Below are 22,065 nucleotides of genomic sequence, written 5' to 3' on the forward strand. Positions count from 1 at the left end.
AAATGCCATAATTATATACCAAATACGAAAAAAGGGATGAAACATGGTAATTGTATTGGTCTATTGACACAAAATATAACTTTAGAAAAAAACTTGGTAAAATGGGTGTGACACCTACCATATTAAGTAGAAGAAAATGAAAAAGTTTTGCAGGGCAAAATCAAAAGCCCTTGTAATCTTGGAAGGAATACTGTACGTGGTATTACATATATAAATAAATTAGCGGTACCCGACAGATGATGTTCTGGATCACCCTGGTCCACATTTTGGTAGATATCTCGAAAACGCCTTCACATATACAACTAAGGGCCACTCCCTTTTAAAACCCTCATTAATACCTTTAATTTGATACCCATATCGTACAAACACATTCTAGAGTCACCCCTGGTCCACGTTTATGGCGATATCTCGAAAACGCCTTCACATATACAACTAAGGCCCACTCCTTTTTAAAATACTCATTAACACCTTTCATTTGACACCCATATCGTACAAAAAAAATCTAGAGTCACCCCTGGCCCACCTTTATGGCGATATCTCGAAAAGGCATCCACCTATAGAACTAAGGCCCACTCCCTTTTAAAATACTCATTAACACCTTTCATTTGATACCCATATCGTATAAACAAATTCTAGAGTCACCCCTGGTCCACCTTTATGTCGATATCTCGAAAAGGCGTCCACCTATAGAACTAAGGCCCACGCCCTTTTAAAATACTCATTAACACCTTTCATTAGATACCCATATCGTACAAACAAATTCTAGAGTCACCCCTGCGTCCACCCATAGAACTAAGGACCACTCACTTTTAAAACACTTATTAACACCTTTCATTTGATACCCATATTGTACAAAGCATTCTAGAGTCAATCATGGTCCACTTTTATAACGATATTCCGAAAAGGCGTCCACCTATAGAACTAAGACCCACTCCCTTTTAAAATACTCATTAACACCTTTCATGTGATACCCATATAGTACAAACAAATTCTAGAGTCACCCCTGGTCCACCTTTATGGCGATATCTCGAAAAGGCGTCCACATATAGAACTAGGGCCCACGCCCTCTTAAAATACTCATTAACACCTTTCATTTGATACTCATTTCGTACAAACAAATTCTAGAGTCACCCCTGGTCCATCTTTATGGCGATATCCCGAAAAGGAGTCCATCTATAGAACTTAGGCCCACGCCCTTTTAAAATACTCATTAATATCTTTCATTTGATACCCATATCGTACAAAATAAATTCTAGAGTCACCCCTGGTCCACCTTTATGGCGATATCTCGAAAAGGCGTCCACCTATAGAACTTAGGCCCCCTCCCTTTTAAAATTATCATTAACACTTATATTTTCTAAGAATTCATGAGCTTAACACCGGCTTATAATAATTGAATTTCAATTATTATGTTTTTTCTAAGAGAAACTGAAAAGAAAGGAACATTTACTGGCATATTGCGATGGACCATTTCGAAAGCCGCCAACGTAATCATCATCAGGCAATTTTGTAATGTTATCAAAGGTTTCACCGGGATTCGAACTGTGAATCACATGGTGAAACTGCAGTAGCCTTTAACCACTAGTCCATCCTGCTGGTATTTGTTTTCATGCTTAATTCAGGTTTTCTCATTTCTACACTAACAACACAATTGAGACATTCTGTCTCTATATTGATTTGTGTGCCATGTAGATTTGTTTTTGTAAAGTTCTTCTTCGTTGCGAATGAGAAGCTTTGTCAACTCGGGCTCAGTTGTACATATTTGTGTATGTTTGTTTATTGGTGTGTTCAGTTTATACTTATATTTTCTAAGAATTCATGAGCTTAACACCGGCTTATAATAATTGAATTTCAATTATTATGTTTTTTCTAAGAAATGATTTTTTCTGATGATGATTACGTTGGCGGTTTTCGAAATGGTCCATCGCAATATGCCAATAAATGTTTCTTTCTTTTCAGTTTATCTTAGAAAAAACATAATAATTGAAATTCAATTATTATAAGCCGGTGTTAAGCTCATGAATTCTTAGAAAATATAAGTATAAACTGAACACACCAATAAACAAACATATCATTAACACATTTCATTTGATACCCATATCGTACAAACAAATTCTAGAGTCAGGCCTAGTCCACCTTTATGGCGATATCGCTAAATGGCGTCCATCTATAGAACTATGGCCCACTTCCTCTTAAAATACTCTTTAATACCTTCCATTTGATACACATGTCATACAAACACATTCCACGGTTACCCTAGGTTCTTTTTACAACATGGTGATTTTCCCTTACTTTGTCTCCACAGCTCTCAACTGAGTATGTAATGTTCGGTTACACCCGAACTTAGCCTTCCTTACTTGTTTTAGATTCGCAATTATCTATTTCTACAAGAAATACGCCAGAGAGCAAAATACGTCCATTAACTTCCGATCAATAGAAAGGATATAACCATATATTTAGCAATTGTTTGACACTTCAAATCAATTAATTAAATTTTCAAATAGACGAACAAAGAAACTTTCGACTTGCTTAGCCAGAGTTGCCAGAATAAAAATTAAATATTAAAAACTTGTCCAGGGAACATATGCATATAACACATTATGGGTTCTGCAAAAATGTTGAGTTTTCCACTTCTCTCCCCCTCTACACTTCCTTCTCACCTCTTCGAGTTCATGTGAACTCTAATGTTTTTGTGAAATCGGTCTCGAAACAAGGAACTCCACTCGGAACTAACTTCTTTCAAGCAGGGAAGGTGAAGCACAGGACACCAAAGGAAGTTTCACAGTGGTTTTAACGCTTATGGCCGTCCAACAAGGCGTGCTAGTCGCTTCTTCTTTGAGTTAACTGGCGTCAATTCGTTACATTAAGGAATTTAAATCGTTTTCCACCTGGTCCTCCTAGCGAATTGGGGGTCGCCCCATTCCTATGCTTCCATAGGCGTGCTCGGATAAAAATACTTCCTTAGACAGAGCACCATCTTTCATTCGCATAACATGGTCTAGACAGCGTAGTCGTAAAGCTCACACAGCTCATAATTAAATCTTCTTCGGTGCTCACCGTCGCTAACGCGTAGTGTTCCATAAATCTTTCGAAGAACTTTTCTCTTGAACACCCCCATAGCCGCTTCATCTGATGTTTTCATGGTTCATGCCTCTGAACCATATAGCAGGACGGGCACATTAATGACTTGTAGAGCACGTTTGTCGAGAGAGGATTTGGCTTTTCAGTTGCCTACCTATTCCAAAGTAGCATTTGTTGGCAAGAGTGATTCTTCGCTGGATTACAGAGCTGATGTTGTTGTTGTTTGTGATAATGCTGGTTCCCAGATAAGCGAAGCCATTTACTAATTCGAAATTATGGCTGCCCACAGTGGCGTGGTTGCCAAGGCGCAAATTTGCTGATTCTTTGCCAATGACAGCAGGTTTCCCGTTTTGCTCTCACTCACTGGGTGTGACATCCTTTCCGCTTCCTTTTCCATTTTGGAGTAAGGAGAACTTACGGCGCGGGTGCTCAGGCCGATGAAAGTAATTGCACGCTTGTTTTGAATATTGTTTCAGAGCGGTTAAGTTCTGCAGCTGGTCTAATTTTCTCCAGCATCAAATTAAAGAAATCGAAGAATAGGGGGTCGCCCTGTCTGAAACCTCGTTTATTTTCGAATGGCACGGAGAGGTCCGTTCCAATTTTGACTGAGCTGATGGTGTTGCACAACGTCATTTTGCACAGCAGTGTACGTTTTGCGGGGAAACCAAATTAAACATAGCGGCATATACGCAGCTACTTTCGTGCTATCGAAGGCGGCTTTAAAATCGACGAAGATGTGATGTATGTCAATCCTTTTCCCCCGGGATTTTCCAAGACTTGGCTTATGGTGAAAATCTGGTTGGTGATAGATTTATCAGGTGTGATGTCGCACTGATAAGGTTGTTGTTGTAGCGATAAGGTTACTCCCGAAGGCTTTGGGGAGCGTTATCGATGTGATGGTCCTTTGCCGGATACAGATCCGGTACGCTCCGGTAACACAGCACCATTAAGGTACTACCCCGACCATCTCGGGAACGATTTATATGGCCACATTAAACCTTCAGGCCATACCTCCCTCCCCACCCCCAAGTTCCATGAGGAGCTGCTCGAAGGTGAGGTTGACAATTGGGTTGGAGAAGCTATACATTGCGCTACACAACCCCTTGAATCCCCACTGATAAGGTCCTATCAGCCGATTTACGTTGGGCCTCAACCTTTCGCACAATACACTTCGTCATTATCGGGTGGGGGATACTGATTCCATCAGCATCGCTTGCGGGATCGGTTTATCATCCCTATGCCGTACATCGCTCTTCACATTAGGACAGCAGAGAAGTGTTACAGGAGTATGCCCCCGACTTTAAACCTTAAGTTCTGCTTCTCAAGAAGCTTCTCGTATTCACGCATTTCTGCCCCTACTTTTTTTCTTCCTAGAAAGGCGTCTCGCATCCCTTTTCAACTGTGGTAGCGTTCACACTCTCTTAGTTTTTCGTGGTCGCCGGTAACCAAATTTTTACTTGGCGGCTGTACGAAGAGCTCTAGGGATATGCTCTCACTGCTCCTGCATTCCGCTGTGTTGACTTGTGCTCTCAGATAGCAAGAGTGAGGGTCGAGTTGCAAAATCATTGGCAGTCTGTTGCGATTGCAGCCTTTCGACGTCTAGCTTTCCTTGTGTTTTTTGTTCCTTGGTTTTAGCCACGCTAAGCCGAGCGCGTAGTTTGGCTGCGACGAGATAGTGGTTCGAGTCGATGTTAGGTCCTCGGATCGTGCGCACATATTAACCACTGGCGGTACATACATATGTCGTCCGCCTATCACAACGTGGTCGATCTGATTGAGTGTACTTCGATCGGGGACGACCATGTAGCTTGATATCTGAATTTTTTAGTGGTTAATAGAAAAAAAAGTTGTCAGAACTGTTTAGGCCCAATTTTTCAGCAGTGAGGTTAGGTTGGCAACCGTCGTGATGTGGTGACGATCCTGGGTTCAAGTCCCGGGCAAAGCTATATCAAGAAGTTAGAAACATATTTTTTCAATTGCATAGAAACTTTTTTCTAATCGGGATTCCCCCTCGGAAGTGATTTGGTAATCACTCCGAGTGTATTTCTCTCACAAAAAACTTGCCAATGAAAACTCATCTGCCTCGCAGATGCCGTCGGCGTAAAACCTGTAGGTCCCGACCCACCAATTTTGTAGAAAAAATTAAATGGAGCACGATGCAAATTAGAAGAGAGCTCGGCCTAAAATCTCTTCGCAGGTAATCGCGCCTTGTATTTTTTTATTTTTAATCTGAACAATAAGCTGATCGATCAAATTTCGAAAATTTCTAACATCTAAAAATTCATAATTTCTGAAAACTCGTAATTTCTCAACAATGAGCTGTATAAGATACTAACAGACCCGGCAGACGTTTTTATGCCCTAACATTGGTCTAGCTGCATAACTTTTAATAAGTTTTTAGCTGTTTCTCTCCCCCCGCACCCTCCCCCTTTTCTTTATGCTTTCATTCACTCCTCTCTCTGCGTCTCTTTCTCCTTATTCGTCTATTCCATCCCTCCTTTTCTCTCTAGCTCCTGATTCTTCTCCCGCTTCATCTATCCCATTCTCTATATCTTCGTACTAGCCTTGCCATTTTAGCTAATAAATAAATAGCTAAGATCCGATTCTCAGACCCACTCAATATGCTCACGAAATTTCAAGAGAATCTGTCGCGCCCATTCGAAGGAGTTTGTGTGTGGAATATATGTACGAAAAATATGGCACAAAGCGCCCACGCTTTTTTCGCAATAATACTAGTATTTTTCGTTCATTATTGTTTTAAACTTATTTTGAAAATTATTTTTAACATTTTAGTTGGATATTATTTAAGAGTGTTTTTAGTTTTTTTTAAACTATATTTAATTTTAACTTTTTAGTTCGATATTAGCTGAGTTTTTTTAAGCGCATTACATCAACACTTAAGTTTTGTATGGACTGCTAAGTGTTAAACTTTATCGACACCACTGAAATTGTTGTGCAGAAAATAAGTACTGCTAAATTTCAGTATGCATTATACTTAGTTGCAACTGAAATGTCTCTCCATTTTATCTCTACACTATTCTCCACTAAGTATGTGTGTTCACGATTCATCGCAACCGATCATTCAGCTATACGTTATGGCAAAAAGAGGTTCGTCTCTCCGCTATTAAGCACAACTCTTTTCGTAGCGAGTTATGTAACCACTGCAGCGAGTCTTCAATAATTGCCGCTAGATGGGTCTCCTAATTATCTAACTCTCCTTTGCGTGCCTAGCCTGGAAAGTTACAAACATACATACAAGTGAAGCTAATATAAGCGTGTTAAAAACATTCAGACCAATTCTAAATATTCTCGCGGATTTTTTTATTCCCGCGGAAAAATTCCTCCAATTCTTTTCTCCTAGGGAGAAGAAAAATTGGGGAATAGGAATTTCGAATTTTCGAAGTCAGCTGTTTTGTCAATTGAAATTTCGTTGCGCATTTCTTATTTTGTTTAAAAAATTGAAAAGTTTAATTATTGTTGCGAATTTGTTTGAAATTAAGAAATAAGGTATAAAAAATGCACATTATTGCATTTCATGTGGTATTCACTGAAATGAGTAATGAATTGGTGCCACAGCAACATCAACAGAGGAGTATAAGAAGAAGACGGCGGGATAACACAAATCCGCCGGAGTTGCCTGCTTTCATTCTGCAAAGCAATTTTCCGGCGGCCACGTCGAGTTGAGTTCGCCTTTCGCCATATGCCAAAATCTACTTAAGCTTTCTTAAAAAATCCTTGCGCAATTTCTAGATGGCTGCATCAAATATACAAAGAGCTCTTCCCGTGCTTATGATATACTTTTCGACTTAAAATAAAGAATAGTGTGGTTGTTGTTGTTGGTGTATTAACAGTGAGAATATTGTGGTAGAATGTAAATACATATTTTAGCACAAATTTGTACAAATAAGTGTTCTTTCTTAAAAGAACGAATTTCCTTTAACTATTTCGATGCATTCCCTTTAATTTAACTAGTGAAAAAACTCCTATGAAATGGCAAAGAAATCTCCCTCTCTCTCATATTCATAATACCTACTTTTCTCCCATAACCGGTTTCCTCTTTTTCGAACATTGTTCAGAATAGGAGGAAAGGGAGAAGAGAAAAAACTCACAAGGAATTTTTATTTAGAATACGAGGAATGGGAGAAGGGAAAAAACTCGCACGGAATTTTCGTTAAGAATTGGGCTGATAATAATCTTTTTTCCGGTTGTTGGGTACAAGCCCCACTTTTCTTTGGAGGAATGACGGCGTAGTGTTCCTTGGTTTAGTATTACAATAGCTAAATCTTTGCGTACCAACAAGCTAATAGATCTGGCGAGTAGTCAAAGCATAGTTTAGAATCTGTATTTTCTCTTTCGTCCTAATCAAAAAATCTACGGAAGGTTTTACAGAGAATAAAGATTCATTTGGACGTATCACCTTATGCGCAATCTTTTTGTTAACACGTTTTTAATGGGCCTAAACTAGCAGCTTAATAGAAAGCTCAAGAACAAGCTCGGAAATTAATTTGAAACTTATTTGAAATTAGTATTATCCATACTATGTAAGATTAAAACCAACAAAACTATGCAAAGAAGACAATTGGGAAAAGTTGCACAACAACAAAGGCATAGCTTTGGCTGAATATGTTTGTAACAATTCAACCATCGCAAGTGAGCGGGTTCGAAATCCACTCCCGGGAGAAAAAGCTTTAAAGAGTTGTACAAGTTATAATCGAAACAGCTGTCTCGTTGGTCGTCCTGATGTGACGTTGTTTAATTTTTTTCCAGCCACCGTGGTGTGATGGTAGCGTGCTCAGCCTACGACACCGTATGCCCTGGGTTCGCACCCCGGGAAAAGCAACATCAAAATTTTAGAAATAAGGTTTTTAAATTAGAAGAAAATTTTTCTAAGCGGGGTCGCCCCTCGGCAGTGTTTGGCAAGCGCTCCGGGTGTATTTCTGCCATGAAAAGCTCTCAGTGTGCCTTGCAGATGCCGCTCGGAGTCGGCATAAAACATGTAGGTCCCGTCCGGCCAATTTGTAGGGAAAATCAAGAGGAGCACGACGCAAATTGGAAGAGAAGCTCCGCCTTAGATCTCTTCGGAGGTTATCGCGCCTTACATTTATTTATTTATTTAATATTTAACAAGTAAGGAAGGCTAAGTTCGGGTGTAACCGAACATGACATACTCAGCTGAGAGCTTTGGAGACAAAATAAGGGAAAATCACCATGTAGGAAAATGAACCAAGGGTAAACCTGGAATGTGTTTGTATGACATGGGTATCAAATGAAAAGTATTAAAGAGTGTTTTAAAAGGTAGCGGGCTATAGTCCTATAGGTGGACGCCATTTCGGGATATCGCCATAAATGTGGACCAGGGGTAACTCCAGATTGCGTTTGTACGATATGGGTATCAAATTAAAGGTATTAATGAGGGTTTTAAAAGGGAGTGTTGTAGTTGTATATGTGAAGGCGTTTTCGAGATATCGACAAAATGTGGACCAGGGTGACCCAGAACATCATCTTGCGGGTACCGCTAATATATTTATATATGTAATACCACGAACAGTATTCATGCCAAGATTCCAAGGGCCCTGCCCTGCAAAACTTTTTCATTTTCTTCTACTTAATATGGTAGGTATCACACCCATTTTACAAAGTTTTTTGTAAAGTTATATTTTGCGTCAATAAACCAATCCAATCAATTACCATGTTTCATCCCTTTTTTCATATCTGGTATAGAATTATGGAATTTTTTTCATTTTTCGTAATTTTCGATATCGAAAAACTGGGCGTGGTCATAGTAGGATTTCGATCATTTTTTATACCAAGATAAAGTGAGTTCAGATAAGTACGTGAACTAAGTTTAGTAAAGATATATCTATTTTTGCTCAAGTTATCGTGTTAACGGCCGAGCGGAAGGACAGACGGTCGACTGTGTATAAAAACTGCGCGTCGCGTGTTCGTCAACCGAATTTACTAATTTTTATTTAGCACATATATAGTAATAGGAGTAACGTTCCTGCCAAATTTTATCTTGATATCTTCAACAATTGCCAAATTACAGCTTGCAAAACTTTGAAATAACCTTCTTTTAAAAGTGGGCGGTACCACGCCCGTTGTCCAAAATTTTACTAATTTTCTATTCTGCGTCATAAGTTCAACCCACCTACCAAGTTTCATCGCTTTATCCATCTTTGGTAATGAATTATCGCACTTTTTCGGTTTTTCGAAATTTTCGATATCGAAAAAGTTGGCGTGGTTTTAGTCCGATCTCGTTCATTTTATTTAGCGATCTGAGATGAGTGCCCAGGAACCTACATACCAAATTTCATCACGATACCTCAAAATTTACTCAAGTTATCGTGTTAAAGGGCAGACGGACGGACGGATACTGATGATTTTAATATATGGAATTCTATATCTATCTCGATTCCTTTATACCTGTACAACCAACCGTTATCCAATCAAAGTTAATATACTCTGTGTGCAAAGCACGCTGAGTATAAAACTATTTTCCATCAAAGCAATAAAGGGAACTGCTGGCTTGATAATACAAATAAAAGCGATATTTTTCACATTCGGCTTATTTTTATAAACTTTACTAAGTGCATACATTTTTTCTAAAACAATACAACTCTTTTCTTATTTCATAAAATATACAAGAATTAAAATAAATGCAAACTTATACACTATGCTACAAAAGTCTCTGCGTAGCAAATTTAATTTGCAAAAGCTGGTATTCCTGTTATGGCACGTCCAATAATAAGCGCATGAATATCATGAGTACCCTCATATGTATTAACCGCTTCTAAATTCATACAATGGCGTATTATATGATATTCATCAGATATACCATTTCCACCAAGAATATCACGCATAGTACGAGCAATTTCTAAAGCTTTTCCGGCATTATTTCGTTTGATAATTGAAATCATCTCAGGTGTGTGCTGCTTCTTATCCTTAAGACGACCAATGTGTAGGCACGCTTGTAAACCTAATGAAATTTCTGTTAATGCATCAGCGAATTTCTTTTGTATCAATTGATTTGCGGCTAGAGGGCGTTTGAATTGTTTTCGATCAAGTGTATATTGACGCGCCACTTCTAGGCATGACTCCGCGGCACCCAAAGCACCCCATGCGATACCATAACGTGCATTGTTCAAACAACCGAAAGGCCCCTTAAAGCCAACCACATTTGGTAAAAGATTTTCTTCGGGTATATGCAAATCATCCATTAGTATCATGCCAGTTTCGGACGCACGGAGTGAAAATTTTCCTTTAATTTTTGGGGTGGATAATCCTTTTTTGGCTTGTGCACGGTCCACTATAAAACCTCGAACTTTTCCATCCTCACATTTTGCCCAAACAATGAGTACATCGGCAATAGGGGAGCTAGTTATCCATGTCTTTGAACCATTCAGAATATATGATTTGCTAGAGCTATCATATTTGGCATGTGTTTCCATTCCTGCGGGATCACTTCCATGGTTTGGTTCGGTTAAACCAAATGCTCCTAAATGAAAAATATGAAACATAAGCAAAACAATATTTTTGTGTTTAGATTTATAATCGTCTGTTCATTTTTACATAGTAGTTTCAGACGGTTTATAAACCGGTTTAAAATAATCGTGCTTCCTCTTTACGAAGAAATTCTCTTGAGAGTATAAGAGTAAGCTCCCCTTAATTGGCAAGATATTAAAAAATAAATAATAAATGCAAGGGGCGATAACCTCCGAAGAGATTTTAGGCCGAGCTTCTCTTCCAATTTGCGTCGTGCTCCTTTTTAGTTTTTGCTACAAATAGGCGGGACGGGACCTAAATGTTTTACGCCGATTTCGAACGGCATCCGCTAGGCAAGCTTTTCATGGCAGAAATAAACTCAGAGTATTTGCCAAATCACTCCCGATGGGGACCCCGCTTAGAAAAAGTTTCTTCAAATGGAAAACACTTTTTACTAAATTTTTTATGTTGCTTTGCGGGGCGTGAACCCAGGATCTTCGGTGTGGTAGCTGGAGCACGCTACCACCTGGCCACGGTGGCCGAAGCCCGGTATTGGATTGTCTCAGTAAAAATTATTGAGTAGAAAAAAAGGTATTAACTGTAGGAGTATCGACACACCATATTCGGTCAGGGCTTAGATTAAGGGAAGTCCTGGGAAAATGGCAATTAAAACAGAGCTGGACGATAAAGAACTCAACCTGTCAACCTCAACTATCCGTGGCGAATCCTGTTTCATTAACAGCCGAGGCTCTGGCGACCCCGAACTCCTCATGGATCTAGGGGTGGGAGGGCGGTATGGCCTAGAAGGTCGCATGTGGTCATGACAAATCGTTCCCGAGATGGTCGGGCTTGGTACCGGATCTGCATCCGGCAAAGGACCATCAACTCGATAACACTTACCAAGGCCTTCGGGGAGTGTCCTTATCGCTACAACAACAACAACAACGATAAAGGAGCTGTTAATAGTGCTGTTTCCAAATTACACTTAAATAAATGGGAACACTGCTGCCATGAAATAAATCACGTAAGTCGGGCGTGATCTGTTAAACTCTTAACATGTTTCTTTGGAACAAACGGTTGGAATATATCATCACAGTGCTTGGAAGCGTATCCACATAAAGCAGTTCTCTCCAATGATGCGTTGGTCGCAAACAACTTGGCACGAATTGCTTGTTCAGCATCTCATTACGCTATTTGATTGTCTAAGAAAATAGTTGTTACTGTATCACTGTGAGCTCACAGCCAAAGACGCAATAAGTTTAAATCGAAATGTTATTAGATGGTTAGTATCGCGTGGTCTGATAACCTTTATATTATTGCAACGTTTTAATGCATATGGATGGCAGGGGGGAGTAAAGCGGTGGATGTTAAAGGCCTAGAGGGGTTGAGTTAGACCAGCTGTAACAAGTAAGGAAGGCTCAGCTCAGCTACTCACCTGCCAAATTACAGCTCGCAAAACTTTTAAATTACCTTCTTTTAAAAGTGCGCGGTGCTACGCCCACTGTGCAAAATTTTACTAATTTTCTATTATGCGTCATAAAGTCAAGCCACCTGAATTATTACACATTTTCGGTTTTTCGAAATTTTCGATATCGAAAAATTGGGCGTGGTTATAGTCCGATTTCGTTCATTTTAAATAGCAAATTTCATTAAGCTACCTCAAAGTTTACTCAAGCTGTCGTGTTTACGGACGGACGGACGGACATGGCTAAATGAATGTCTTTTTTCGCCTAGATCATTTTGATATATGTGACCCGGCCTATAAAAAGGTGGCTTATGACTCAAAAAAGAAATTGCGAGAAACAGCTGTTAAAGATAAACAATGCATTTCTTCAGTTTCTTAGTAGTTTTCTTTTTTTTTTTTTGAGTCATAAGCTACCTTTTCATAGGCCGGGTCACATATATAAGTCTATATCTATTTCGATTAGTTTATGCCGTTACGGGGTACCGTTATGCGAACAAAATTAATATACTCTGTGAGCTCTGCTCAGCTGAGTATAAAAAGATGGCTAGTATAATGTGGAAATTATTCAGCGTAATTTGTGGATGCGGTTTTGTACTTTTTAAGTTGGGCCTGCTTGGTGGGGCCGAAATGGATACTAACGTTGTGTTTAAGCTGCAGTGATCAGCTGGTTTTAAAGAATGACAAAGGGTCTAGAAGAGGAAAGTGAACTACCCTAAATTAAATGATCCAGCAAATAAATTTTAGAAATGTTGTGAATGAGCCAGCTACTTGATTTCTCGATACCCGAGTATCTAGACTTTAGTTAATAATGCACTAGGACCAAATTTGCCTCCAATAAGTGTAAGCAAAAATGATTCTGGCAGAAACAGCGTTGCCCAAAATACTTGCTGATTATGTTGTGATTTTACATTGAAAATACCTCGCTTTTAAAGTGCGATGTTCGGGGAATATTGTAAGATAGTTCACGATCTCACGTCGGAGCTAAAAAAGTAGATTGCTACCAGAGAGCAAAGAAATGAGTCTTCAACCTTAGAATTACTGACGGCCTTGCCATATTCTATGATACAATCAGCTTCTCGTCTGGAGCAAGCAGTTGTCGTGTTGTATGGACCTTGCAGCGGCCTCCAGGTGAGCAGATTATTAGACATGTGAGAATAAGTTACTTTCAGATTAATTCACAATCACGTACCAATTAATTTGCCTTGTGCCATGCGTGGCAAATATGTTTCCTTCTGCACAGCAGATCCAAAATCGAATATAGCACCCATTGCCAACGAACTTTGTACACTCAAAGCAGATCGATAAGCTGAATCTACGCGTTCTATCTCTCTCGCAAGTAAACCGTAAGCGACATTTGATACACCGGCGCAACCATAGCCATTTATCGTACAACCCAATGCACCGAAACTACCGATTTCTTCCAGAATTTCCTTGTGAAATACCTCATTACGATTGGCAGCTGTTATGCGTGGTAAGAGGCTCGTTTTACAGTAACTTCGAAATGCATCGCGTATTGATATCTCCTCTTCAGTCAGCTGTGATTCCAAATTCAGCGCATCTTGCCAATCGAATTTGCATTCTGGTGTTGTGCTAAATGTTTTGGCTTTAATAGTTTTGGTGGCGTGGAGTTGTGTTGTTAAGCGTAGTTTCGATAAAAGTTCTTTTGCAATCATATCGATTTTTTTCTCTGCTTCCAATCTTGCAAAATTTATATATTAAGCAGGTACTTCAAGTGATTATGTTTCGTTTTTTTTTACTACCAAAATTTGTTATGAATCGGCCAAGTTTGCCTACTCTAGCACGAATGCTACTCTTACAACAATTATGTATTTTTTTGATTATTCATTGGCAATTATCTTCAGGTCGCTATCGTAATTAGATTAAAATTACTCTTTGTAAATATTTTGTATAAATAAAAATCTACTTACATATGTATATTTATGAAAAACGTGATATTATTTTCTGTTGGTGCAGTGTAGCTCCATCGACGAGCCTCGCTCACTATCTTTCTCAGTATTTCAAATTTCTCTTCCTTATGTACGTTTAATTAAAAGTGCTCTATGAAAGAACTTCATTCGATCACGAAGTTCTCGATCACTTATCGTTAAAACTAAATGCTTTTGAGAGGAAAAAATACGCTGACGTCAGATATCTATGGATTTTAAATTTCGGTAAATATTAATGATGCTTTCATGTGAATTTTTAGAATTTTAATTTAAATGCAATAGCTACTAAAAAGTTTGCAAAAAATTGTTGCTTCAACGAGCTCAATAGTCGACAATACTGCTTTGTATTTCTCGAATTACTGACGTCAAAACTAAATACAATTATTTATTTTGCTCAGTCTGGCGTGCTCTTGTGTGATTAGGTTGTTAATGTATGGTTCTGCTCATGACGGAACGATACAAGGTGGCAGCATGGTGACATACCTACAAACATAAATACAAATTCCATGTGTTTTGTTTTTGTAAATTCGATGGACAAGTGTCAAAATCGTACTGCGCCGGAAGTTGATGTATCAAATCAAATAAAAAAAGGTTATAATCAGCTGTCCCATGCTGCCACCTTGTATCGTTCCGCCATGATTCTGCTCTCAGCATATTCTTACGAATGTACCCACACATAGATACATGTTATATCGGTTCATTGCGCATGTATTTATAAACAACGGTGCCCAGTGGGAAAATTTTATTCTGTGGTACCTTTTGTAGGATGATAAACTACACTTTTTAACAAGAAATATTACCCTTTAACATCTTTTTGTCATACTCCTTAATACCAATCGGTTGTAAATTAGATTAGCTGGGTCGGAATTTATTATCAGTCATGTAGGTACGAAAGATACCCATTATGATAGACCATAGGATCCCTGTCTTTTACCAACCACGACGGCAGGGCCGGTTTTATGTTTTACGATCCGTGATCAAAACAAATTTTTTAAATAACAATAGCTCTGAAACGGTGCATCGGAATTTGACATATATGTATATAGCACTCATTAGATCCATAACTTATTATCATTTTTAAAAATAGTTTGACAGTTGCATAGTTATCGTTTGAGTGAAAATGGTTTTCAGTCACTGATGGTAAAACGGAATACGGGCCCTTGTTTTACCGGAATGTCTCGGATTTTATCGACCTTTAAATTCGTTGGAACATTGAGAGAGTAACTAGCTTATCGTATTCTACTTAGTGCCAGGCATTGGGATAGGTATGTAGGCTGCGCTTTTGATGCGTATCATATAAAAAAATGTAAAATAATATAAAATTAAAAAAAAACTAAATAAAATTTAAAAATATAGTATAAAAAAATAAAATAAAATAAAGTAAAGTAAAATGAAATAAAATAAAATAAAACAAAGTAAAATAAAATAAAATAAGATAATATAAAATAAAAATATAAAGTGAAAAGTAAAATAAAATAAAACAAAATAAAATAAAGTAAAACGAGATAAAATAAAACAGAATAAAAAAATAAAATGGGATTAAAAAATAAGAAAACATAAAATAAAATAAAACGAAATGAAAACAAATAAATAAAATAAGATAAAATAAAATAAAATAAAATAAAATAAAATAAAATAAAGAAAACAAAATAAAATAAAATAAAAAATAGAATAAAATAAAATGAAATGAAAAATGAAATGAAATGAACTGAAATGAGATAAAATGAAATGAAACGAAATAAAATAAAATATTATTAAATTAAATTGTTTTAAAAAAATTAAATTAAAATTAATTAAATAAAACTAAAATAACTTAAATTAAATCAAATTAAATTAAGTTGAACTAAATCAAATTAATATGTTTGTATGTTCAATGACGTGCCCAATTTTATTTAAGATTTTTTAAGAATTAATGAGTTTGACACCGGTAAATAATAATTTTTATACAATTATTATTTTTGTTTATTGGGGAAAAACTGAAAAGAAGGAAAATTTATTGGCGAATCGCGATGGTACCATATCGAACACCTCCACGACATCATCGTCAGGCAAGACGAAGAGGTGATGTGTGTCAATTCTTTTTTTGCGGTGTTTTTTTTTTATAATATTTGGCGCATAGTGAAAATCTGGTCTATGTTAGATTTTCCAGGTCTGAAGCTTGAATCTTTCGCACGATACGCTTGACAGATTAGATTCCAGCCATCAGGCCTGTAGTCGTCCGACCATATTTTGCAAAGAAGCTGATGCATGCGTCTTACCAACTCCTAGAGATATGCTCCCACTGTTCCCACATTCCGTCGGGTTGACTTCTGCTCTCAGAGAGCAGGTGTGAGAGTCGAGTTAGCAATCTGTTCTGACTGCAGCCTTTCGACATCTTGCTTTTCTTGTATATTTGGCTTCTTGGATTGTGCGCACATTTAAAACACGTCTATCGCAACGTAGCCGATCTGACTGCGATCGGGGGACAGTCATGTAGCTGTATGTATATTTTTATGCATGTATGTTTCTTGTGCTGGATATGACCATGTTCGAGCACTGGCGCAGTCGATCAGCCTAAGTTCATTAGGAGAGGCTTTATTGTGTAGGCTGAACTTCCCAACCGTGGGGCCTTTTTGCCCACGTTGGCGTTAAAGTAGCCAGGATGACTTTTATATCGTGGCGAGGGCAGCGCTCGTATGTGTCACATCATTGTTTTTCTCCTCTGTCGGTGAATGGGCGCAGATGAATGATATTAAACAAATTGTACTTGTATTTGGATAGCGGCGGCACGTTCCTCCACAGGCGTGAACGACAGTACTTGGCGGCAAAATCCCTCTCCCAGTACGATTCCGACGCCGAAATTGTGTTTATTTGCATGGCCACTCTAGTAAAAAATTTTAGAAACAAGTTTTTTCAATTAGAAGAAAATTTTTCTAAGCAGGGTGGCCCCTCGGCAGTGTTTGGCAAGCACTCCGAGTCTATTTCTGCCGTGAAAAGTATCGGAGTCGTTCTGAGTGGGCATTAGACAAGTAGGTCCCGTCCCGCCCATTTGTAGGAAAAAACGCAAATTGTAAGAGAAGCTCGGCCTAAAATATGTTCGGAGGTTATCGCGACATTTTATTATCGTACATTTATTTATTTATATTTACTCCAGTAAATGTCACAACTTTATTTGGATGGTGGTGGGACGTTCCTCCACAGGCGTGAACGACAGTATTTGGTGACAAAGTCCCTCTCCCAGTACGATTCCGACGCCGAAACTGTGTTTATTTGCATGGCCACTCCAGTAAAAAGTTTTGTAAACAAGTTTTTTCAATTAGAAGAACATTTTTCTTAGCTTGAAAAGCTTCTCCGGGAAAACTCATCTGTCTTGCAGATGCCGTTCGGAGTCGGCGTTAAAGAAGTAGGTCTCATTCTGCCAATTTGTAGGAAAAACTAAAGGGAGCACGACACAAATTGGAAGATCAGCTGTACATTTATTTGATTATTTTTACTCCAGTAAATGTCAAAATTTTCTTCCACTAGAACTCTAATACTAACTTCTCGTAAGAAATACACTTACTGTAGATAAATACATACACGACCAAGCCGTGGGTGAAAACAGAGGGTAGTTGAACTTAAAAATTTCTAACGTATTTCGACGTTTTTGAAGTTTTTTTAATATTTGTTGTTTTGGTAGCAGCGCTGCCATACCGTTACTGTTTAAAGCAAAATTGTGGTATTTCGGGATGGGAAAAACAAAATGGTCATCTGGGACAGTAAACCATGTAATTTTACTTAAAAAACAAGTAAGGAAGTCTAAGTTCGGGTGAAACCGAACATTACATACCCAGCTGTACACTTTAAATGCTGTTGTTGTTTGGTTTGTGTGCTTAGGCTGCGCAATAATACATATACATACAGAGGCTAACGCCAATGACCTTGAGCGGGTAATAATGCAGTTTTCCTTCAGATATGGGGATTTTCCTACTGTTTATTTTAAAATAAAGATATAACAGAACAATAAAAATACAATTGGTACAAAACTATTTTTCGCTAAGATTTAACTTATTATTTTTGCCTACAACCCTTTTTAAAGTTTTTTACATAAAAGTGTGCGTGGCGCTTAACCAATCTTATCCAATTTTACTAGAAATATTTCCAATATTTCCTGCTATAAGGAAAATATGTGTACCCAATTTTGTTACGATATGTAAATTTTTCTTCGAGTTATGGCTCCCGAAACATTGAAAATTGCTTAGACAAAAAAAGGGTGGTGCCACACCCATTTTAAAAAAATTTTATGTTCTCCAATTTAATGTTATAATTCAATTTAGAAAGTAAAATTCTATTAATACAAAGCTCTTTTTCGCTAAGATATAACTTATTATTTTCGTCTACGACCCTTTTAAAAATCTTTTATATAAGTGGTCTTTAACCGATCTCGTTTTTTAGAAACATTTGCAGCTATAGGGAAAATTTGTGTACCCAATTTTATTACGATCCGTTAATTTTTCTTCGAGTTATGGCTCCCGAAACATAGAAAATTGCTTAGTCATAAAAGGGGCGGTGCTACTCCCATTTTTAAAATTTGAAATTTTTCCTATATATTGTTATAAATCCACTTGGGAAATGAAATACCATTGATATAAATCACTTTTTTGCAAAGATATAGCTTATTTTATTCGTCCACGACCCTTTTAAAAATATTTTATATAATAGTGGGCGTGGTCCATAACCGATGTCGTTAATTTTTCTTCAAATCATTCCATATAGGGTGAGGCCATCTCAAGTGAGCATCGCATTTAACAAGTGTTCGAATAACCAAAAAAATTTTTTTCACATTAAAGCCTTATAAAAGGGTAGGAAATCCTGTTAATTTTTTTCTCGAAATTTTTTACCGTTAAATTTTTATAACCAATTGAATTTTGTCGCATCAAATCGGTCAAAAATTTTTTTCTCAGAAACTACTGAACCGATTTTAATATTTTTTTTGACATTTATAAAACAATGCACTATAATTTTGAATTTTTTTTTATACACAAATTAAATTTTTTTTGTCAAATAACATTAATTGTTATAAACAAATTATTATATAACTAACTTCTGCGCCTCTGAAAAAAAATTTAATAACAGTAAATTATGTGGTATACAATTATATTTTTATTTCTGAAAAAAAAAAAAATGGGGGCCCAGCAAAAAAAAATGTTTAAATTATAGTGCATTGTTTTATAAATGTCAAGAAAAAAACTATTAATGTGAAAAAAATTTGTTTGGTTATTCGAACACTTGGTAAATGCGATGCTCACTTGAGATGGCCTCACCCTATAGTAAAGGCAACCTCTGTTACGATAGGTTTAACGATTTTTGATTTATGATTAATAATATTTGTAAATTTATTTTATCACAAGTGGGCGGTGCCACGCCCATTTGAAAAATTTGTTTAACACTTTTATCAAGAGCCAATATCAGTCCACACGTCAAGTTTCAACATTCTAGGTGTATTATTTACTAAATAATCAGGGCTCTTGTGTTTTCCAAAATGTTATATATATGAAAAGTGGGCGTGGTTATCATCCGATTTGGCTCATTTTCAATACCAATCTATTCTCTACCAAATATTCGTGTACCAAATTTGGTGAAGATATCTCAATATTTACTCAAGTTATCGTCTTAACACAGACGGACGGACGGACGGACATGGCTCAATCAAATTTTTTTTCGATACTGATGATTTTTATATATGGAAGTCTATATCTATCTCGATTCCTTTCTACCTGTACAACCAACCGTTACCCAATCAAAGTTATAATACCCTGTGTACAAGTACAGCGGGTACAATAATGGATAACCACTCAAAAATTGGATAATAACTCCTACGTTTATGATTTCCATAGTCCATTTTTGTTTCCCATAGGTGTATACGTAAATGGCGAAGTGGAATAACTCTGTCTCTTCGGTGTATACTCCTAAAAGTATTTATATTTCAATGTATGGTATGTTGATAAAAAGTATATCCCAAAGACTGCAATTTATGTGGCGAGGACGCTCTTGCGGTTAGGGCAAGGTGTGATATTTCTCAAGGTTTTTAGTTTAAGATTGCTTAAAGTAGCCTCTGCTACAACGAGAATAAAGAACATAAAAATGCTCATGGGTAGTGGCTAACCTGCCGAACCACAGGAAAATGTCCTCCCATAAAAAATCGTTATTAATATAGATTCTTTGCACTTTTTCTGGTTGTTGACCAGAACTATCAGTGCGAATAATTGTAGCAAGAGTTGTAACCTAAAATCACTCTTGCTAACTACTACAACTAGAAATGCTGTTAAATCCTTATTCGGTGGAGAAGCAGATATATGTGTCTTGTAATATTCGATTAACAGATGTTCGAAAAATGTCTGGACCTGTGTATCCGACAAACAGCGTGTATGAAGATTTTTCGCCACCCGCCAGCTGTTTTCATAGCACAACTAGATTCGAAAGTAAATTAATTACAATTAGGGTTCAGGGATAAGATAAGTAAGACGACAGCTTGAAACAGAAACTCGGTTCCAAATCTCGAAAACAAGTCCAGAAAGCAGAAACAAGTTTTCAAATATAATGAAAAAACTGTTTCCGAAAGTGATGCGAGAAGTGTTTTGGTATTGCCCGGTGAAAAATGCTTGTATGCTCTACCACTAAACCTTGCTTTCTTAGACCAGCTTACAATTAAGAACATATAGCAGATACTTGAAAATGTGTTTAAGCAATACCTCTTGTTTGGAAATCCGAAAATTATCTAAATGGTCCGCCTCTAGAGGGATAAGAAAACATTTCCGTAAGCATTAGATGAGATCCGTCACCTGGCTACGCAGCCGTTTGATCCAGATAAGCATAAGAAGGCCCTAAGCCTAGCTCACACAGAACACATTTGCTAGGTAGCGCCCGGTGAACCCCGTTATCTACGTTTATACAAGTGTTAGATACTTTGCAGAAGAAGAAATCAGACGACTGAAGTGACCAGAACTGTTCTTTGAGTACTGGATTCACCGGGCCCTTCTTGTTGCCTAAGGATACAATTATATATCTTACCCATTTACCGTGAAGGAAATACCATCATTCCCCAAATACGTAAAAAAATTTGAAGTTGAACTACCTTTTTTATGCACTGATTCAAGGCGAATTCAGTACCAGGTGTTGTTATCCCAACAGTTGATTGCTTCTTCTTGATTATTTTCCATACAGCGCCTTGTACTTTAATATGTCAGTTAATCGAAATCAATTGAAATTTTCTTTGACCTGACATTCTTCTGCACGGCGAGTTAGTTGAAATCGCTTTGCCACCACCTGGTATGGATTCGTCTTGGTTCAGCAATATGTCAGCTAATCGAAATCGATGCACATTTTCTTTTGACTTGACATTTTTCTGTACGGCGAATTGGGTTGAATTCGCATTGTCATGACCTTGTTTTTTTGGGAACAATTTTAATAATACGAAATTTCAAAAATTGTATAAAAATTTTATTTATTATGCCTATAGTTTTGTTTCTTATATAAATAAGACGCCAACAATTAAAAATGTTTGAACTTATGTAGGCACATAATATCAATATATTATATTGATACCGCGTATGTGTTTATATATAGTACTTCATCAAAACGAGATTGATGGTGTGCGAACTGAAGTTGTTAACAGGATACAAATAAGATTTGAAAACACGTTCATTTCAAGTAGATATTTCAGGATCGGCATCAGTAAGGAAATTGACATAAAAGGCCAGGTATTTAAATTTGTAATTAAAGATGTTCTCCATTCCGGTCCGCCATTGTAGGCAACCATTGCTGAAGTTTTTTGTTTATTATAAGATTAATTGGTTTAGGTTCGAACCCAACACCTCTGGCATTGAAGTTAAGTATTTCACACACCTTGCTGCGATCACAATTCCGAAATGAAAAATATTTGTAAAAATATTCTAAACTTGGAATTAATGAATCCGTTCGTTACAGAACGCTTTAGTTCTTTATCTCCATAAATACCTCCTTCGCTTATCATCCGCTGATGTTCTGATTGAGCTTATCGGCAAAAGTAGGGCGGATAATCTTGATTTGGTAGACCAATAATTTTGAAGCTATCGCCGGATTAAGTTATGAATT

General features: G+C 37.3%; 2 protein-coding genes across 3 annotated transcripts in view; one reads left to right on the forward strand and one right to left on the reverse strand.

Annotated features, from left to right (window-relative positions):
- Nucleotides 1-22,065, forward strand: part of LOC137252599 (coiled-coil domain-containing protein 102A) — a 76,110-nt gene that overhangs the window by 23,816 nt on the left and 30,229 nt on the right. The gene's annotated exons all lie outside the window — the stretch shown is intronic.
- On the reverse strand, nucleotides 9,632-14,395 carry LOC137252601 (glutaryl-CoA dehydrogenase, mitochondrial). Its single transcript, XM_067788573.1, has 3 exons — nucleotides 13,957-14,395; nucleotides 13,218-13,894; nucleotides 9,632-10,576 (listed from the first exon to the last, which is right to left on the reverse strand). Exons 2-3 carry the CDS (start codon nucleotides 13,699-13,701, stop codon nucleotides 9,783-9,785), a joined length of 1,278 nt encoding a protein of 425 aa, XP_067644674.1. The 5' UTR covers nucleotides 13,702-13,894; nucleotides 13,957-14,395; the 3' UTR covers nucleotides 9,632-9,782.

The sequence above is a fragment of the Eurosta solidaginis genome, chromosome 5, assembly GCF_040869045.1.
Source record: "Eurosta solidaginis isolate ZX-2024a chromosome 5, ASM4086904v1, whole genome shotgun sequence".
Taxonomy (NCBI): domain Eukaryota; kingdom Metazoa; phylum Arthropoda; class Insecta; order Diptera; family Tephritidae; genus Eurosta; species Eurosta solidaginis.

Coding starts and splice junctions, on each gene's coding strand:
- LOC137252601 (XM_067788573.1), bottom strand. CDS start 13,701: ATGATTGCAAAAGAACTTTTATCGAAACTACGCTTAACAACACAACTC. Junction 10,577..13,217: donor GGCACAAGGCAAATTAATTG/GTACGTGATTGT, acceptor TTTTTCATTTAG/GAGCATTTGGTTTAACCGAA.